Below are 22,023 nucleotides of genomic sequence, written 5' to 3'. Positions count from 1 at the left end.
TTGAGAGCACTGATCTCTTGGCTCAAGGTGCCTCCCACCTCTGGAGCTTTGGGGCTTCAGATCCAGACGGGAGGTGAAGTAAGAGTTGAAGAACAGAGACACAAAAAAGATTCCTCTGTCTGACCTTCTTATATTAAGCGCACACACACATACACACACACACACACACACACACACACACACACACACACACACACACACACACACACACACACGGTAATCAACCAAAAGAAGTGGAAATAATTGTGTTAAGCTTTATCTAAGTCTCATTGATTGATTAATATCTATTACGCCTGGGACCCAACAATATATAGTCGAGATCACAGTGGGACCTGGCAGTCAAACAAAACAATTATCACGCACACTGAGACCCTGATTACAACAATCACAGATATTGTTTATGTTTGAGGAAGTGAAGCGTCCTGAGAGGAATAAAGGTTTCTAACTTTAGACGTTTAATGGATACAGCACAGTGTGATGATACTGAGCACTTTGGATGGAGAGCAGATTCCTGCATAACTCTTGTCACACAACCAAATCATAAGTAGGAATTTAAAAAAGGAGAGATCCTGTATGCGCATGCTGCTAACTATATAACTATGAAGGGCTGGATGCCATTTACCACAGTGCCACTGGTGAAGACTGGTTTCCACAGCTACCCGCTCTACTTCTGAACGGAATTAGCAAGATTCCCCAATCTGAGGGCATGGATTCATATCGGATCACCACAGTGTGACCACTTGTGAAACGCATAGAGTTTGTCTTCTTGAGGTTCAAAACCAGTTTTAAACTAGAGGAGAAGTTGCGATAGGATCAAACCAGCTGCAACGCAAAAATCAGGTCAGGGGTGTATAGAGGAGGGCCCCCTTTCCCACCTCCTACCCCCGACCCCCGACCCACCCCCCTCAAGAGTCTCAAGTCTCAAGTTCCATGAATGTGTCTTGGACGGTTGTGACGCTATTGTGTTGACAAAATCTGTCCACAGACAGACAGACACGTGAACACCTGTCAAAGTGCTCAAGACCTCCTCTGTGGTGGTTCCTGCTTAAAGCAGGAGTCTCCAGGAACACATGCTCTGCTTAGAGATCCGCCCACTTGTCTTCAACCAAAGGCGAGAACAGTTTAGACTTCTACCAAAAAGATACGAGTTAACTAAGGTTTTAGCAATTATCAAACTAAGTGCTGTGATTGGTGGTGTCATCAAAAGCCTTCAAATCTACAGAGGGCGGCATAATGATGCCACTTATCGGTTAGGACCTAAAAGAAAATAAAGCAATTATCATACTTTGACAACAAATATGCAGCTCTTAGACCCAAAATATGAGGGTCACGGGATAATACATCATTTTGTTGCCGTTACTTTTATAACACGGACACATTTTCACGGCATTCAGACTCTTCCACTCCTACAGCAGCGATAGCCAAAATGTTCAATAGCACCACGGCTGCTGTGAAGGAATGAATTCAATTGTGGTATTTTGGAAGTAGCACGCGCTCGCCATATATATATTCTGCAAGCTCACATTCAAATTCCACTTTGCCTCCCGAGGGTTTATGCAGGTACGGTTTTAAAGCAGCTGAAAGAAACGGAGGAAGTGCTGCAGTCTGTTTCTAGACAGCGGCCTGCAGCACTGACAACATGGGAACACTGTCACACATATAAAAGACAAAAACTGGTTTACAGTGCCAGGAGCAAGACGTGGAGTTATTATTCTCAAGGCACACCGCCGCTAACCAATCAAACCCCCTGTGCAAACGCTGTTAAAGAGTGTTTGTTTCTTGTTTGTTTTTGGTTCGTAGTAGAGGTAGGTTTTTTGTTTTTCTATATTCAAGCTAGAGGATGCGTTTAGTATCCACCAGTCTTATTGACCTACATCACAATTTGGGGGCAGCAGGAGTGTCCCATCTATTGTAACTGAGAGCTTAGAGATCGTCTCTATTGTGGGGAAAGTCTGGTGTTGGGTTTACTCAGTGTAAGGAAAAGCTTTGCTCACACAAAGCCCTTAGAGTGCGATGTCTCCTAAACAAGCATGAGTAAGCACTCTGACCTGTATATTCTACGGAGACCTGCACTTACCGGGTCTCTTAAAGTGATGAAGCACCAAAATAGTACAAAGAAACATATTTATGTCCTGTGAGGCTGCGATCACAGCGAGACAGTCTGGTTAAAATACCAACTGTCTACTTTCTGCTCCCTTCACGGACATACTGTAGATTTAACCCTTGCACCTCACAAAAAAAAACAACTCTAGTTTAGGAATGCGAGGAACAGATCGGCATCTTGGGAAATACACTCATCCGCTTCCTTGTTGAGAGACAGATGACAAGATCGACACTACTCTCGTATCTCATCATGACCCTGACGAAAGCCACAAGCCCGAACACGTTGGTTTAACAGTCAAGTTGTTCTGCACGCTACAAGTGTTGCTGGCCTTGTCCCTTCTCCGTGCACCGTTGAAGTCGGTGAAGTTGTGCCGCAAATCCCTACTCGGATTCACTATGAGCTGAGTAGAAGAACCGATACCTCGGTACCAAGTGGATCCCAAAACTCTGAAGACCTGACAGTACTCGTTTGTCTAAGCTATCAGCAGCCAACGTTAATGGAGGTTGCATTGAGTTTCATTATGATGCGTTCAAGTGCTAGTTTTTGACGAGAATCCTGAATAAATACAATTGTTTGAAGGAATAGATTGTAGAATTTCACTGGCATTGGTATCTACTACTACATTTCTGGTATCGTGACAGCTTAGCTTAGCATAAAGACTGGAAACGGGGGGAAACAGTGAGCCTAGCAGCACCTCTCAAGGTCTCCTATAGCAGTGAATTGAAAAGGCCCACGTCTTCACATAAAACAACCCTGAACTTCTATTGAAACCTGCCAAATACCCACTCAATAAAGAACTAAAACTTAAAGCTAAACCTTAAGAAAAGATGACTTTAAGGCTCGGGTAAGATGTTTTCAAAGTCACTGTCAAACAGAAGTTCAGGCAACACTATAACAAACCGTAAAACAGTCACAACTGCAAGAGCAGGAAAGGAGTTTCTGTAAATCCTTCCGGATTTATCATCGCTTTAAAGAAAGTGATAAAATAAGCAGCTCACAGCGTGGCATTCAACTCACAGATGAAAACACAAAGACATTTTTTGCCAATTTTAGTGTTGTATATATCAAGACAGCAGGAGGAAGTCAATGCATCATTTTTATTTCAACAGCTTTGTGTATTGTTTGTATGTATGCGGCTGCAGAGGAGTAAAAGAAAACTTCATCACTCACTGTTCTTGCAGGATAAAATCCATGTTCTCTGCAGAAATCTGCCGGCTCACAGGATGGCGAAACGCCGTGGTGCTCTGGTTGTGACTGATGTGACAGAGGGAGGAGAGAGAGGAGAGACAAAATTAGAAACCGCGGCTGCTCTGCAAACACTGTGAGAGTATCACCCTGGATCCCCCCCCCAGATTTTACAAGTACAGCGGACACAAGCCGATCATTCCCCAGAGGAGTAGCGGGCTTAGAGGCTCTGTCCAACCTCTCCACCCCGATGGGCCTTTCGTCCCTGACTTTCCCGGCCCCGTGTAGAATGTGAGGGCTGGCTGCTGGGACGCCCACCCAACCCCACCCCACCCCACCCAAACCGCCCCGTACAGCCTGTGTGGAACAAAGTGTTGGGCTCAGCACAAAATGACAGCGCAGGCCTGGGCCTCCATCAGTTATAGACTCGGTCAGTCATTCTAAGCCAGAGTGTAAAAGCCTTTGACAAGGTAAACAACACAGGGTGGCGTGGAGGGTCACTGTGTGTGTGTGTGTGTGTGTGTGTGTAGCTTGAATGACTCACAGCAGGGATTTGACAATGACTGCAGTGATATATTGATGTTTATAGTGAAGTTTTTACAGCTCTGAGGTTAATGAACAAAGAGGTCAGTGGACAAACTTCAAAATGTGAAAGCACATAATTAAAACTAGAAAAGTACAAAGTTTTAAAGGATAAAAGGCATGCTGCCTTGTCTTTGTCTGACAACACAATAGTGCTGAAACAGGCTTAATTTCACAACTCTGTAATCCGCTCATCTTTGGGACGTCCCCTCTTAGAAACTGTGACGGACATGTTTCACTATTTTCTGACATTCAGACGAGCAGCTAACTATGTAACGGATTCATATGAAAAATGCCACAAATGTATAGAAAATAACCCGTAGTTTGGTGCTTAAATATTGGATCATATTTTTTTTTTAAACATAAATTTAAAAAAAGTTTTGGTAGGGAAATATGGCAGATAAACCAACTGCACTTCTCCAGCCAATTCAGTGAATATAAACCCTTTATATACGAGTGTGAAGACTAATGTATTCACACAGACAAAAATTGGGTAAACAGAGCCTCAAAAACATAAAGGAATAGCATCAGTGCTGTGTGCAGTTTGCCACAGAATCACTAGCGACACAAAAGTCTGACAAAAAGTTCTTTCCCCTGAATTGGAGAACAGAAGCCCAACACTGAAGAGAGACACCAGAAACACTCATCAAACAAACCCCATGTGTGTGTGTGTGTGTGTGTGTGTGTGTGTGTGTGTGTGTAAAGGTTCAGAAACCTTTCCCCATATCTCACAACGATCGATGCGAAGTAACACCGTTTTCCATTCTGCATGAGCTCACATTACTCATGTCGTACAGGTTCCTGCTCCATGTAGCAGAAGATCAAAGCCGACACGACTACAAGGTTTCCCAGAAGACCCGGCGACATGACAGCAGCGGCCTCCATAACGAGCACTGACGATGCTGTTATTAGCTCACAGCATGAGACCTAAACACGATCACATGAAGCTGGTCACGTCTCAACACGCTGCCTCCAGACGCTTTCTTTCACTAGTTGTACTACTACTAATGACAGTTACTCTAACAGAGGCCATATAAACACATGGACATCATGTTTGCCACTGACTAAAGGGGCATTTTGCCTTGAGATCACAAGTTCTTTTTTTTTTCCCAAATTTGGATTGCTGACGACTCACCTGCAGTGGCCCACAGGGGACTGCACTCACATTTACACACACATGTTTGACAGCTGGCCATAAAAATAAAAAATAAAAATCTCTACAGACCGAAATGAAGAAGAGTGTGTTCACGGAGAAAAACCTTTGCTTCCAATCCACAAGGAGAGGACGGCAGCACGGTTCTGGAGATGCTGCCAGAGTGTGTGTGTGTGTGTGTGTGTGTGTGTGTGTGTGTGTGTGTGTGTGTGAGTGTGAGACACACCAAAGAGCTCCAGATAGTAGCATCCCTCAGGGGGATACGCTCTGAGAACAGGATGGAATTATAATAGATCAGTTGTAGCATGTAAAGAGAAACAGAAAGTCCTGACAGGCTTCTGAGCCGTGACTTATGGCCGAGACGTTGTCTCATTGCAGAGTCGCGACAAATTCAACAGCCGATGATAAACGGCAGCCGCGGTCTGTCGGCGCCGGTTTACCGCTAAACAGCTACCGGGGTCGATCCGGGTGATGTCACGTATGTTGCATTATGGTTACAGATCTGGAGGAAGTCCTCACAACCGGTTTGAGGTAAATCATTTTTGGTACCGTTGTTTTTTTCAAAAAATGGCAAAACTTTTTGGTGATATCAAAATCCTCTAAAATAATAAATATATAAAATGATATATCTATCTAACTACAGTATTTGGCGATACATTTTTTGAAAGGTATGAATATGTATGGCAGGAGTCTTTGGTGGCTGGTGTACATCGATTACATTCAGAAAGAAAATGAGTTAAATAGTCAGGAACAGCTCACATAAATGGGAACTTCAGCAGGAAATGATGCTAACAGGATTAATACAAATGATTAGATTATTGGTTTATTGTGTTAACGTGACAATCTACGACTTCTAAGTGTGAACGCGTGAAGCAACACCTTTGTCCTAATGAATAAACACGCTGCGACGTTACTACAATAAATAAAACACATAATAAACATGAGCTCAAGAAATTACGTTAATTATGCCATGGTGACAGCTGTAAGACCATCTCTCATTCGCACTAATGTGTGAGTACTAATGGACGCATGCAGAATTCATACAGAGCCTATGAAATGAAATGCTAAGCCTATTAACTCTGATCTCCTTGCCAGACTATTAAATGGTAACAGAGGTATTTATGACCGCTGAGGACCCCTCAAATGCTCTCAGTGGAAGAGCGGTAAATTCCAAGATCAAATCAAGCGCATTTGTTTACTTCTCAGCTGACATGTGAAGCACTGCTCCTGGGGGAACTGATAAAGCCATGTCTGATTGCAGGATGAGAACGGGAACAGCGTCTCAAGAGTCCTGAGAGCTTGTTTATCTGCGGCTGTGATTTCCCTCTGCAGCGAGGTTCAAAACAGTGCGACATGCAACGACGCCACGATGGTGTCATTTCAGTCGATGACCCGAGCTGTGAAGGGAAAAAAAATGTTGGAGCGGCGCTAAAAGCTTTGTAAAGCACCCTTTTAACAATGCCCTTTAATAAAAAGGCAATAAAAGACACGTCCACACAACGCGCCTCCCATCTGTGAGTCCTTTGTGTCTCGCTCTCACAGCGAGTAGAAGTGCAGCTTCAGTGGAGATGGAATTCATCAGTGTCTAAAACATAAATGGTAAATATCACTTAAGAGCGAGAGCTTTTAGATGGAGTGACCGCTTAGTTCGAGTGTTAAACAGTCACATAACAAGAACTGTGTCGAAGAACCAAAACCAAGAGCAACATCAGCGGATCAGAAGGAGATCCGGAGAAAAGACGAGTCCGGGAAAAGTTGCTCTAATCATGCTGTCGCCAATGCTTTTGGCATCTGCAGTGTATGTGTGTGTAGAATTAGATGAGGCTTCTTGCTGCTTGTTTTTCTACAGAAGAAAACTCGTTGCTACACAACAAACAGATGATAATATGAAGGGTTACTAAGCTATTAATCCTGTCCAATTTTAATATCAGGTTTCATCAAACACATAAAGACAAATATCCCTGATTATCTGCTGACTAATTGATCGATTTCCCCCTTTATATATATATATATATATATATATATATATATATATATATATATATATAAATGCTGACTCGTATTAAAGTAATCAGAAAACTGTATTTTTTGTCCGTATGAGTTTGTTTTGACGCGTCCCCTTGTGTGGTTTTGTGGGTCGGCGTACCTGGAGTGTGAACACGGTATCTGTGGATGACAGCTGTGATAAGAGGTACAGATGAAGTTTGTATCATTGAGCACCAACAACAACTCACATGAGGCTCAGATGAGAATGTGAGTGCTCGGAGGCTTTGAATTCAAAGCTTCTGCTCAGCCTTTTAGCGTGTTCGTCATGTTTCATATCTCACGTTATTTCCATTGTAGCTCACTGTGGCTGAGAGGTAAGTGCACCTGAAACACAGCATCAGCTGAAAGCACACAGTGCAGCTGTAAAAATGTATTGCACTCATCCAAACAACTCTGCTGTCCCATAAACTTTAAGGACAGGGACAACTGAGGCACTACTCTACTTCTCTCCAGCACTTATATAATAACCATATCCTTTAAAGAGCCACCTCTCAAAAAAACAACAACTCCAACTGATCATAATAGTCTCAGATGAGGGCGACACTGTGAAAGATGTGTTCACCTGCAGGGTGGCAGCGACGACTCGACTGTTTAAACGTTTTAGATGCTAGAGTTTATGTAACGTTTGAGTTTTGTGCCAATATGAAAATCAACTTTTTATGACATTTTACTTAAATGTTGACATTTTTCTAAAAACCCTCGAGTTCAAGTGGAACTTTGTCCATTTTTTTTTTAATTCCCTCAAGGCGATCCTGAAACATCATGCTAATGGAACGGGCGTGAGGTCACAGTGACACAAGAATTCTAAACAATTCTCCTTCGAGTCCAAGCGGACGATATTTTTTAATATCAATAATTTGAAGACATTCCCTGCTGGCGTTCCTGAGATATCGCATTCACGAGAACGGGACGGACTGAGAGAAGGACAACCTAAAGACATATCGCCTTCGGCCGCTGATCGAAAGAATTACATGACATATGTTTCCTTCTTCATTAACGTGCAAGCAGTTTAGGCAGAACATCATTTCTGCCAGAGGGATTCTGATACAGACCACGCAGGGAAGCAGCAGATCTGTCAGCATGTGAACAAACTGCCATTCATAAATAGATCATCATAGCCTCGATGCACCGCAACATGTTAGCCTGGATCATTTCCTCAGACTGTCTGCAACATATCAATCCAACAAATGAATCGAACTTTCGGAATCCTTCCTCTCACCATTAGTGTCAGCTGGAACTCTCAAATCTGATGCCATATTTGTAAAAATTCAGCAGGGTTTCTCAGGTGCACCCGACACGAGACTGATTGCACCAATGAGCTGAGCTCAGACACACTTTTGTGTGTGTGTGTGTGTGTGTGTGTGAGAGAGAGATTCTGGCACCTGTTTCAGCACTGATCCCAGCAGGGAACATATGCCTCTATCAAAACCACCAAATTGATCACAGTTTCTTTGTCTGTGTAACTTTGGAGGTACAGAACTTTTGTTATTGATACGACAGCTTGCTTTACAGAGAAAACTACCCCGACAGATAAAGAGGCTCATCACTCCCATGACTTCTCTCCCGTTCACGCCAGCATCCAGTCTCAGACAGTAATTTGGGGTTTCGTGACATGAAGATCTTAAAGAAGATATACAAGAAGCTCTTTCATGCCATTTAATTCTTAACAAAACCCAAACAAGCTGTTCAGACAAAACGGCTCTTTACTTAGTCATCTGAGATCCAAACACCACTCTCTCTTTCAAGCCAGTATCGTAATGTTGTGATTTTTCTTTGTTCTTCCATTGTTCTCCATTTATCAGACTAGCTCCCCTGCAGCTGAGGCAGACTTCTTTCTGTTTTTTAAGGCAGACATGACATTGGGGAGTTAAACTTCCTCTTGACCACTGAACTGCTGTCAGCTGCTCAGCGTTTGACTTTTCTGCCCCGGTCGATATCCACATGACATTTATGAAGGACGGGCGGTAAACCTGGGTGGGGTTACGTAAACAATGGCGTCCCACCTCTCATGTAAACAGGCGTGATCACGCATGCCACACATGATCTGGCACGCCACACCTGCTGCGTCATGTGACTCGGGTGTCACCGGGTCTCTCGAGGAACTCCGCTCGCTTTATTTACTCTTGTTTGTCTTCGTAGCCAAATTACAGGAAGAGCTGAGCGGTCCCGCTGAAATGATCAATCGACTGACTGAAGATTAATCACCAACACATTTCATGAGAGTATTTATATCATCATGAACGGAATATTTTCATCTTCATCACCTTGGCTTATGAGGAATTGTGATGGGGATGTTCGCTATTGACATTTTAAACACAAAAAACTATTGCCAGCTACTCAGAAAAATAGTCAAAAGATGAATCAATAAAGAATATGATAATTACTCGTAGCTCTAAAAGTAAATTTGGGGCGACTGTGGCTCACTGGGTTAAGAGGGTTGTCTGGGAACCGGGAGGTCAACGGTTCGATCCTCGACTGGGACGTGTCGAAGTGTACCTGAGCAATACACTGAACCCCGGGCGCCTGTCATTGGCAGCCCACTGCATCCCTATATACAGGGATGGGTCAAATGCAGAGACAAATTTCCCCCTTAAGGGATCAATATAGTATAATAAATAAAAAAAGAAATTACAGTCTGAAGGTCTTTCTTTCTATTAGTCCTCTTGCCAAAAATGAGTTGGCATATCTTAATAATCAAGGTTACTTCAGAGTGTAAAAGTGCGCAAATACCTTTATGGTCAGAGAGACTATTCACACTGAGTCATGATTGGCTGTCAGTGATTTTTGTAATGTGCATGTGTGTGTGTGTGTGTGGCACACTGGCTAGCTCATGGCCGACACTTTGCACTGCCCTCATACAGCCGTTACCATCGTTGACGGAAGCATAGCACCCACCCTCCTGTTCTCCCCACTGTTTGCACTGTTATCGCTGTTAGCACTGTTAGCAGTGAGTTGAGAGCCGTGTGGAGGCGATATATGTTTGTAATGAATGTAAACGAATGGTTATTGTTAGTGCTCACAGCTGTCAAGCTAACGGCTTGTGGAAGAATCCTGTGACACGCAATGAGTCCACGGGCAAAGTGTGATTCCTATTCACCGTTAAAAATCTGTTTTTTTAAATTGGTTGCTTTTTGACCCAATCAGGAAGATGCTTCTTGCAAACGTGTACTTGGATTTAATCAGAAGAGCATGTAAGATGAAATCCAGTGAAAGGCAAATTACATTTAAGTTCCAGAAGAGTTTAATGGCGTTACGTAAGACGCAGCATAAAAGAGGCTGAATTGAATCTGCCAGGCTTCTCGTCTGTGCTCTTCCTTTGTGTTCAGTTAATAACCACCGACTCTGTCGGGCTAAAGTTAATGTGTTAATGATTTACTGCAGTTATAATGCTACACAAGTCGCCGTCACAGATAAGCCACGCCTTCATCTGACTGAAAGGTTCTGTTGGCTTCGCCCGCAACTCTTATCTCCGATAAATGGCAGGTATTTGTCTTCGTTTGCCACCCTGCCCGCCTGTTAACAGATGTGTAGCTAGATAGCGTGTTTCTAAATGATTTGGCGAGTAGGTGTTCTCTCAGTCAAAGGTCACGTCTATTTAAAGGCTTTTTCCACATGAAATGTGTTTGAAGTGCAGCGAGGGAGGGCGGGGAGGAGCGCTGCCGGTGCAGTATGGGAAAACACAGCAAGGTCATTGCCATTCAGAGCACACTGTACATGTTTAACAAAGTGTGTGTGTGTGTGTGTGTGTGTATGTGTGTGTGTTTGCGGGTGTGTGTGTGTACAGTATTAGGCACGAAGAGACAGAGGGAGAGCAATGATGCTTGCGTTTTGAAGTGTGTGTGGAGGGTGGAAGAGAGTGTGTTTCAGGCTGCAGGTGAGCAAACATCAAGAAATTAAGCCTTAAAAAATCTTTGGTAAAAAAAAATAAAAGTAGCTCATTTAAAATGCACTCACAGTAGACGTTATTTTGAACACTGTGGCTCTGTGTGACCTTTTCAAAACTAACAAGCAGCAGACCGAGGGCAAATCTTAATTGGGAAAAAAAAATTACAATAAAAAGCAAAATGAATGCGGAACGGTCTCTGATACAGAGGCCAGAAAACGTGCTCTTTGTAAAAACTGTCATTTAAAATCTATTGGAGAGAGCACAGACCAGCACCAGTCATTTCCTTTAACTAATTCGATAACAGACCCGCACATAAGCACACACATGAATGCACAGGCACACAGGCAGGCGCACACACACACACACACACACACACACACACACACACACACACACACACACACACACCTCTGCCAAGAACTAAATGGCACTTTGGTCCATGGCCTAATGTTTAAATAAAAATCCCATAATTGAGTTGCACAATGCCACAGCTGCAAAAGGGGTCCTGATTTGGCCGCAACACAAAAGTAGGTTAAAACATTATGACGATTGATTTTTGGCAGCCTGCGGAGAGGCCTGATTATTTAACAGCCTCCGCCAGCCAGAGGAGCTCGATGACGATGCTTTCAGCCTCCAGCTCTCCCCAACACGATGAACTCCAACACACAAGTGTTTTTGTTGAGGTTCTCAAAGCACAATCTTAATGTATTGGTACTGAACACATTCATTGATTATTTAAAGTCACAGTGAAACGGAATTTATGAGTGGTTTGAATTAAATAATTTGTATTTGATTGGACCGATAACAAGTGGGCGGGTTTAGAATCCAGCCCTCGATGCTAAAAGTTGCAGATTGATTGATGGATGGATGTCATGATATTATTGGTTGAAATCATTTGTCTCTGGCTCATTTAAGCACATGTCATATTTTGTTTTACGAGAAGAAAAAGATCATTGGATTTTGATATAAACATATATATATATATATATATATATATGAAAATACAGAGAAATACATTTTTTTTGCCTTTTTTGTTGTTAAATACGTGCACAATATGACCGGGGGGGAAGTGATCAAAAAGGGTTCAAAATCATCTCGACTGCAACTAAAAGTGAATGAAAGCCAAACATGTTATTGAAATGAAATAAATATGATTATTATTGTAAGTTGAACAAATTTGTGCATTTTCTTTCATAAACTGTTCGGGAATCTTTCATTATTTTTTAATGAAAGATTATGATATTTGATTATTGATTATACTACAATACCTTTCACTTAAAACAGTAATACATGTATTGTGTAATAATAATAATAATAGAGATTTACATGACACAACGCAACCTATAAATTGATTGCGTAGTGCACTATGTTAATTATTAGTCATCAGTACATAAAAAAGGTTTATGGTAGATCAAAACTACAGATCACAATTCAACAGTTTCAGAATAATCAGACTCACTGTAAAAACTTGGTTAAAAAAATACATAAATACATTTAGGTTCAATTTAGGAGGAAAGCAAAACCAAAAGTAATGCCTTGCCAAAAGAAACATCTGTTTCATAATAATAATTTAAAAACAGCAAGAAATGTGAGATTTTGTGAGACGGTCGTCATTTAGTCAACAAATCACAATATTTTAAAGGTTATTCAGCAGAGCAATAAAAGAAACTTCAAACCCACTCATCATTCCACTCTGTTAGTGCATTCTGCAGAGTTATTAATAGCACAATGGATTAGTGTATGATCTATCCTGCACCCATACACAGAGATACAATATCGTATGAAGAGCTATCAGGCACGCTGATTAACATCAGTCCATCTCTGCTGGTGGCTGGCAGTGGAGACAGAGAGCATTAGAGTCCACTTCCACATTGTTCTGCCACTGCAGACAAATAAAACCATGAAAAGATGCAGGAAGTCTCTTCAGCATAATGAAAAGCTGAAAAGCCCCGACTGTTTCCTGTATTTATTTTTGTTTACCTGTGTCCACTCGGTCACCGCTGCGGCGTCATTACTGTCGTTTCCCTCCGAGCGCATGGACGTGTGCTGCATGAACCGCACGCTCTTCCTGACTGTAGGAGGGAGCGCCGGCATGCTAGTTTCGGTACTATAACTGGCCGGGGGGGGGGGGGGGGAGAGATGGAACACAATCTGACCACTACAAACACACACACACACACACACTGAGAGACACACACTTTGCGCTGCTGAATTCCTAGCAGGCCGCCGCTGCCAGTAAATTCCTTCCTTGGCCTAGTGAGCATGAGGCGGTGACACATTTGGTTCGGCTCCACGCCGCTGCCTGCCGGTATCTCTTGTTCAGGTTTCACAGCCGTCCACTGCCACCTACCCACCCACACATCAGCTTCTTTCATTTGATTGTCCCGCAGTCCGTCTCTCTCTCTCTCTTTCTCACACTCGCCCCCATCCCTCAGTTCCTCACTCAGGCTGGAAGGCATTTAGAGAATAAAAGAAGGTGTATAAAAGTCCACAGAGGTTTTGTCAGGTTAAGTGGTAACAACCAGACAGGTGTGCTGCTTTGACAAAGTGTGAGCTGAACACTACCGGTGTGCACACTGCCACGAAAATCACCGTAATGACGGTTATTCTGACAAATCGCTTGTGTCACAGCTCGGCCTATAGGGCTGATAAGCAACACCCATAATGCTGGTCTTTTGTTCCACATTCTCCCGTTCAGCAGCGACGGTTTCAGCTTTCAAGTTGATTCATCACAAACTGTGCAAGGCTCTTAGAGTTAGGCTGGAGGGTTGTGTCGACGTGGTTACTAGATAAAGAGACACAGCATCAAATTGGATTTTCTTTTCCCCCCCAGTATATATACAACAGGATCCAGTATTTTAAGCTTGCATACTGCAGCTTGCTCTTTAGCTCATCACTCACTCAACCCCTGCCTCATCTCAGACTCACCTGGCTCCCTTCGTCCCACCCGTTGTTGACTGTTCAGACAGGAAGTAGAGGTCAAGGGGCACTGCTACGACCCGGCGTATGACCTCAACGAAGGATCATTCTGCTCATTACATCACAGCACTTTTCATGATGCCAGGCAGCCAGTCGGAACCCAGCCCATCTCTGGTTTCAGCACGACCAAGTAAAGTACAAATTAAAAAAACATCTCCAGCAGCACAGAGGGGACGAGGTGGGCAGCCGCTCAGCCCTGCTGGCAGACTGAGAGCAGTCTCGGTGCCAGTAATAACTGAGCACACGAGCATCGCTGACATCGCTGGCATGGAGACCATGTACCCACCAGTGCCATCAACAACACAGCAATGCACTACTAGATAGCAAAGTATTTTAATGGGATGTATGACCACATTATTTCTGTTGACAGACACACCACCAGTAAGTGAATCAACCCACATATTGCCAGTTCCACTGCAGCTACCGAAAGGCAGAAATGTGGCTTTAAGAAGTTGATCACTTTGGAAACGTCAAGATAAACAGTCTAAAGGTCTCACGGTGCAGCTTGAAAGCAGAGCGGCTCTACCAGCGCATCGTGTCAGAGGCATTCATCTTGACAATGAGATACATTTTTAGAGATGAGATCAATGTACATTATCAAGCACATAACATTACATTCTGTTTTCATTTTTAATAAAGTCTAAATGAGATTACCCGCAAACATTTATGAGGTGCCACAACTTTTGAGAGTTGATGACTTCTTCATGACTGACTGTAAAAGCGAGAATCAGATGTTTATGAAGTTGTATAATGAAACACTTGCCGGTTTATATAGTGCTGCTATGCTAAGGTTAGTATGTGCTGAAACGGTGTGGTTATTTGTTTGAGTGATACACTGCACAACAAACAGTCGATCATCGTGTGTATGAATTTCAGTTAAACCTCGAGTCCAACACATTTGTGCCAAATTTTAAGAAATTCTCTCAAGGCCTTCCTGAGGAATCCCGTCTCGACATCGACCGTACATAAGAAGTGGACGTCACTGTGACGTCACCCAACGCTTTTGAAGCCTTGAGTTCAGCATTTTCAAGTCCCCCATGTTGTTGTTTTTGGCCGTCACCATTTTGTTTTTTGTAACTAGAAGTGACATCAGAGGGTGGAGCTAAATACAACCGAACTCTGAGCAGGCAAGACATTTTTAGGCGTCAAAAGTTTTACAATTAACTTTCATGAATTGAAAACACTCTGTGAAAGGATAAAGTTAAGATTAAAACAAACAAAAGTCCCCGACCGGACAACTCCGTGGCTAATTCATACACTTCATTAGCGTCTTTTTGACTCTAAATGGAACATAATTTAGTAAATGAACATCATGCTGTATTGTAGAAAACTTGAAACTAGAGATTGAGACCATAAACTCATGTTTACAATGTTTACTGAGGTAATAAATCAAGAGAGAAGTAGAGTCATTTTCTCATAGACTTCCATACAATCAGACTCCTTTTTGCAACCAGAAGAGTCGCCCCCTGCTGGCCATTAGAAAGAATGCAAGTTAAGCATTGGCTTCACTTTTCGGGACCGGAGGTTGCCGCCTGGTTCATGAAAATGGGACAGATTGAAAGACAGACAACCCCAGAAACACAATGCTATCGCCGTCCTGGAGGCATGACAAAAGAAATGGGTTTCTGTTTGCCCTCCAGCATCCCCCTAAATGGATTTGTAAGATTATCAGCATTCATTATTAAAAACCTCTCAACCTGCAATGAGTGAACAGGCTTGGAGGGAGCAGTGTTCATTACTTTAAATGAGAAATGTTAACAAGCCAGTTTAATTTTCACCCCGTGGTTGCAGACGGCTGGTGCATAAAAATATCTCTGAAAGTGTAAATATCATCGCGCATCAAGGCTGCAGTGGTTTTCTTTTTGTTTATTTACTGCAGCTCTCAGCTTTACAGCGTCACTGTCTCTCATGTGTTTTGTTCAAGCTACACATACCTATAGGACAGTTACGTCTCGGTCAAATTCAGTTTTGTTCAAACCAGTTTTCTCCAACTCAATCTCCCTCTACAAACTGTATCTAATCACCTTGTGTTTTCAAGGCGAACAGATGAAGTTCCTAAAGTCCTCTGCACTGAATGAGCGTACTATCTTTGCATGAAGATGCCTGCAATGAACAACCAACTTGGTTAGTGTGGATGAATTAAAAGTCTCCACAACTGTTGGATAGATTGCCGTGGAATCGAGGTGCAGAGATTCACGTTGCCCTCGGGACGAACTGTAGCATCATTAGCTTGACATTTGTTGATGTTTATTTGTTTATGCACCACCTGCACAACTAATGGCATTCCCATTCAGCTCAGCCTCAGCTGATTGACTTTAGTGCTAATTAGCAAATGTCAAGCATGCTAATGCGCTAAGATGGTGACTATTGGTAAACATTAGATTTGCTGAATATCATCCTTTTAAAATCGTCACTGCATTCATGTTAGCATTCAGCTCAAAGCGCTAGCGTATTGTGCTACATAGAGCGACACATAGCTGCTGGCGATGGCTGTTGCTATAGTTATAGCACACTTGAAATAAGGTTAAGTCTCACTCCATCCCCAAGGGGCAAGTTTTTATTTCTTAAGCCACTGTGCAAGACTAAAACCTAGGTCTGAATCCAGGTTTTAGACTGTGCTCTCATGCCTCAAAGTTTTACATGAAAACACACAGATTTAACTTTCAAAACAGATTCCAGCAGGGTGTCATTTACAATGAGGGTGATCCAGCATGCATTTGTGTTACTACGTAGTCAGTATGCATCACAGTCACGAGGTCACGTTCTCCAACAATCATTCCACTTCAAGAATAAACCCGTTTCAATTATCCAGACCACATGCAGGCGCATTTCTTGACAGCTCTACGGAAATCAGATCCCTGCTTGTTCGACACTTGTCCACATTCAAATCAGCCGTGACGTTCTGGCCCCCCGCCTCAGCGCCTGGCTGACTCTAATTATAGCCGCTCTTCGACGGGCTGATGAGCAGAGTGCCTGTTAAATGTCTTATTGCGGAGATAATGAAAATACTGGCATTAGCATAAACAGGGATGGCAGCGGAATGGAGCCCTGTGATTCAGAGGAGCATGTAGAGGAGTGAATAACGCTCCGGCTCATAACGGAAGCGCCTGCACTGACTGAAAATTAGCCTTCACATGGCAGTTTGTGCCTTCGCAGCAAGTGAGATTCATTGTGAGCAAATTGGGGATCTGCTTCAGAGTGGGAGTATTTTGGGAGGCTATTCAGGGGGCAAAGAATGTGTTGCAAAAGAAGCAATTTCTATGGATTTTATAATTACAAATGAACTGCTTCTGCAGGAGTCGAACATTTTGTAGACAATAAGGCCATCGGTTTCTGGAAGAGAATGAAGTTTGTAGAGTAATAGAGGACAAGAATGTAGGACATGAGTGCAACATTAACGTCATCAGCATAGTAACAAGGCGTCCCATCTAATGGTTGCTCTTCAGCGGTGGTGGGGCTTCGTGGGCGAGGGTCAACGTCAAGAGGTAAAGTGGAGGGAAACCTTGTGAGTGGTGCAACTCAAGCAGCTGTTTGGAGCCTCAAAGCTGCCGTTTCTAGCTACGGTGTGTGCAGGGTTAATAATACAACAGGTTACTTTATTGAGCCCTTTATTGGACACCTGCAGAAGAGCTCTGCTGCAGCGGGCTGGGATTCAGGGATTTGTTGAAGGGCACTTATACGGCGGTAATGATTGCAATGAAGTTTAATTAAACTAAAACTTGAATCCTAGAGACAAAAAAGTTCAATTCTCACTCTGAAAAATAAGATAATCTTCCCCCCCTTATAAAACGAGACTAAAGCTGAATTCACACCAAATCAGGCGTTGCGGCGATGAGCGCAGGGTTGTGCCGCGGTGTGGCAGTGTCATTTAGATGGACCATTCACGCCAAGCGACGATTAACATGTGTGTACTCCCTCATGGCCGGATTGTACAAATCTGGAACCCCAGTTACATGATTGGCTTGTCTTTTGAAGCGTGATTACGTTTCTCCAAAAGTTGATTCTGATTTCAACTTCTCGCCGCAAGCAGCTGCGTTTTCTATCATTTTGTTATCGGCATCCAATATGGACGTAGTCTCTGCGACGCTCACCCATAGGGTTCTGAGGCTTGTTGTGAAGCTCAAAGTTGTTGGCTCCGGCTGTTGCCATCTCGGTAGTGACGACACAGCCGGACAAAGAGGTGGATCGTCGGTGGAGCTGATTCGGGGCCTGGTGACACAGCAGAGCAGACAGCTAGTGACATGATACGTCACCCACCTGTCACTCAAAGCAGCTAAGCTTTCATTTAATTCAAACGGGTGAGTTGTATAAAAATTGACCCCCTGTACAGTTAACATGAACGGGAAAATTAGCTATTGAGACCAAAACGTTCTTTGGTACCAGGCTGTTGACTTATTTCTGCTTTAAAGTTGGGAATTCTAACATTGAGGTCTATGGAGATTGACTCTCTTGTAGAGCAAACTGTGTTGCCAATTCATCGAGTGGATAAAGGAGCCGGAGGAACAGTCTGAGGGTCAGCAAAGTCAATGGGATGCATCGTCTGTGAATCATGAATATCTGCAAAAGAATGTCAAGGCAATTTATTTTACAGTTGTTAAAATATAGTGCCCAGACTAACTGACCGTGCCATCCATCGAGCCATGCCGCTACTTTAGCTAAAAACAGTAAAATAATTAGTTGTCACAAAATAGTCTTTTTGCAATATTCCGCAGCCTTTAACGCCAAGGTTGACATACAAACATATTCATAAAAGGTAGCTGAATATCTGGGTAATGCCGTCTACATGCGCTTCTTGTAATGGATCTGTAAACATGTTGGTGATTTCTGGCACAGCTTAGGATGTAAGGACAAGCAAGAGATGAGAAATCTAAACAAAATAGGCGATATGGTACATTATCATGATTAAATCACTACCGTCGTTAACACTGAAGAGCAGTTTCACTTTACTTTACTCTGGAGTGCTGAAACGCAACTAACAGCTTGTTAAGGACACAACCGGAGCCGTCAATCCCCCTGACGGAGCGACAGGTAGCAGTCGCTCTGCTGTACAGGATCTACTTCCACCATCTCTTATCCCGTCTGTCCTGACAGCGTGTGGACATGAAACAATTCGCCTGTTCATACAAACACGAGGGCTCCGAGTAAACAGAGCAGGACGCAAATATCCCGACGACAACAAAACAAAACTGTAACGGCAGACAACACAACTGAAGCGGCACAGGAGATGGATCTGATAAGTGGATTACATCCGCGAAAGTGATCGTCCCAGTGAGACACGTATGTTGGCAAGAGTCAGTGCCTTTAACTTTGACAAAGAAAGATAAAGATAAATAGTATTAAAATATGTATAATAGGATAAACAAAGAGAACTGCAACAGGGATATAGAAGTAAGCATATCTAGTTCTGAAAACATTACACTTTTCTTTACTGTGTAAGCACATTTGCATAGCTTGAATATTACAACTCCTCACAGTTATCTTGTGTAAATTCTGCAAAATAGCATATGAGAACACCCAATGTATTTTCATCTGACAATTCGGTATGTTGTTTTTTTTATGTCTGTGAAAGATAACAGGTAAAATAAGTAACATATAACGAGTAAAAGCGTCATTTTTTATACTTCAATTGTTATTATTTAATGTATTTATTCATGTATTGTTATCTTTAGCTTCTAGTGGATTGCTGTCTTGATTATTAATCTAATGGAAATTGATTTGAACCTGGATATGTTGTTATTGTTTTTGCTGTGCTGTATAGTTGTCAAACAGGCGTTAGGTTAATAAGTATTTGAAATGTTCTCCTGTACATATCCTGGCTGTTAAAACCATTCCCGAGGCTCTGTGGTTCTCAGCTTGAAACAGCAACTTGAGTTCCGTCTAAAACCACGTTAATTAAATCTCTAGTGCCACATGAGTCACTGTTGTTGACCTTCTCTTTGAGGTGATCGCATTTTCATTGATTCCAGGAATATCAACCTTTGTGCCCCTCAAAAGTACATGTATCGGACTATTTATAGAGCGTCCGGCTCGGCTTGGCAGACTCGGCTACACACAACCTCCCAGCCATGACTCCGGCTCCGTGACCTTTCTTGTTCCATCATCTACCTCCCGTCTCCCCTCTATCACACGCTGAACTCCTTTTTATTTCTTTTCTTTGTTTTTCTCTTTCTCATCGCCCTGGACTGAGCATTTATATATCCGCCCTCAACATCCTGGTTTCACAAAAAACTGTTTGCCTAAATCCAACATTATGTTTTGGACAAATCGCTGCCATTTATTTAATCTTCATCATTGTCCCACCTCATGTCCCTGAGTCCCTCCCCACCTCCCACCAGGACGCTCCCCCCCAGACAGACTCACGGGTTGTAAAGCAGCTCTGACATCTAATTGCAGCTCCATCAAGTAGCAGGATCGGGATTCTTCAGCCCTGATGAGCTGCTCTCTCTTGATTGGGGCTGTTTCTTTTGGGAGGGATGGAGGTGTAATAGAGATGTCCATCACAGCCAATCAGAGACGGCAGACGGAGTGGCGTCCACCTCTGTTGCTAATGGTTGCAGAGGCAAACACCCCCCCCCCATAGAGACTGCTTCGGGACATTTTGTTGCTATGGCAACATAGAGATGGCTTTAAATAAGCCCCTCACTCTTGGCCATTGCGATAAATATTGCCAAATAGCGTTGGGATTTTATGTCAGGGTTTTTGCGAAAGAAGGAGATTAGAGTGTTTACTGCAAGCAACACCTCTTCTGAAAGTGTGTGTGTGTGTGTGTGTGTGTGTGTGTGTGTGTGTGTGTGTGTGTGTGTGTGTGTGTGTGTGTGTCGGTGGACGACAGGAGAGCAGCTTTCAGCCGGACAGCCTGGCATGCTAATGGCAGACAAGGCTACACTGTATTCACATTCAAAACACTTCACAGTGTCCTGACGGGGCCCTGTCTCAGAGAGGGGAAGGGATTTTGTGTGTGTGTGTGTGTGTGTGTGTGTGTGTGTGTGTGTGTGTGCGCGCGCACACACTCGCGTGTATCAATGGGAGTCGAATCAAAGCTGGCAAGAAAGAAAGAAAGAAAGAACAAAGCAAAATAGCAGAGAAAACCAAGGAACTGTAGATGTGTTGATGTAACTGCTCTAAAAGAGCTGTTGACACATCTGAACACGTGCAGGTATAACACGGTTTAACACCTGAAACACACCATATATACAATGTATAGAGTTTTACAAAATACATATAATCTTTGGGCATTCTGGTGGCCTGGAGCTCTAAGATGCTGACTTAACGCGATGACCCGAGTTCAGGTTGGCCAACTAACTCTTTAACTCTTTCTTGTTAACTCTTTCTCCTTTCTCTTCCCTTTAATCTCCCGACTATCGCTGTCAAATAAACGCAGAAATATTCAAGTAAGGAGACAAAAATACACAGAATTGTATCCAGTTGAGCTCCCTTTTGTATATTTTGATCATAGGAATCATTTTCTCTATCTGGAGCAATGATTGAATATCTTTTGTTGTGTTTCAATGGAACCGTGCCATATTGTAATATTTCGAGCAAATTGTTGCTAAACAAATGAGTTACTGAAGTGTTGTATAAGAATGAAACACCACCGGGGTGTCCGGTAGCCGATACCATGAAATATGATTCATGACATGTCGCCATGAATCAGAAAAACATTATCATTATTGTGACGTCGTCAGTCGCATAGCCTGGACTTAGTGACAGCATCACATGGAACCTATACCAGGGGCCCGTTCCATAAAGACAGGCTTATTTCGGTTAGTGCGACTAATTGTGAATGAGGCCGGCAGCACTCTCAGACAGGCAGATCTGCTCATTTGCAATTTCTCACATATATCTTCAGAGGCTGTGTTTGATTCATGTGTTTACCAGATTCTCTATAAATAACGACAGCGTGAAGGAGAAATGCAAAGATAACATGAGGAAATGTCCAAGAGAGAGACGGTGAGTGAGACGAGACGGAGATGAAAACAGCACAGTCACAAGGAGACAGACTCGCCCACACAAACACACAGACGTTTCCCTCTCAGGGCCGACTGATGAGCATCGTATTGATCCAGCTGAGAAAAGGCGTCTAAAAGC

The 22,023-nt window shown here is 43.0% G+C and overlaps 1 protein-coding gene across 2 annotated transcripts in view; it reads right to left on the bottom strand.

The window, feature by feature from the left end:
• Window positions 1–22,023, bottom strand: part of LOC142947761 (pleckstrin homology domain-containing family A member 7-like) — a 120,940-nt gene that overhangs the window by 56,995 nt on the left and 41,922 nt on the right. For both annotated transcript variants that reach the window (XM_076089559.1, XM_076089560.1), the window contains exon 4: window positions 3,275–3,358. In XM_076089559.1, the coding sequence (XP_075945674.1) occupies window positions 3,275–3,358 (84 nt within the window). The remainder of the gene's footprint in view (window positions 1–3,274; window positions 3,359–22,023) is intronic.

Source organism: Anarhichas minor, unplaced genomic scaffold (assembly GCF_050575085.1).
Source record: "Anarhichas minor isolate MPS153535 unplaced genomic scaffold, ASM5057508v1 ptg000011l, whole genome shotgun sequence".
Classification (NCBI taxonomy): Eukaryota; Metazoa; Chordata; class Actinopteri; order Perciformes; family Anarhichadidae; genus Anarhichas; species Anarhichas minor.
Note: the sequence above shows the minus strand (reverse complement) of the source record. Positions and strands in the feature narration are given on the sequence as shown.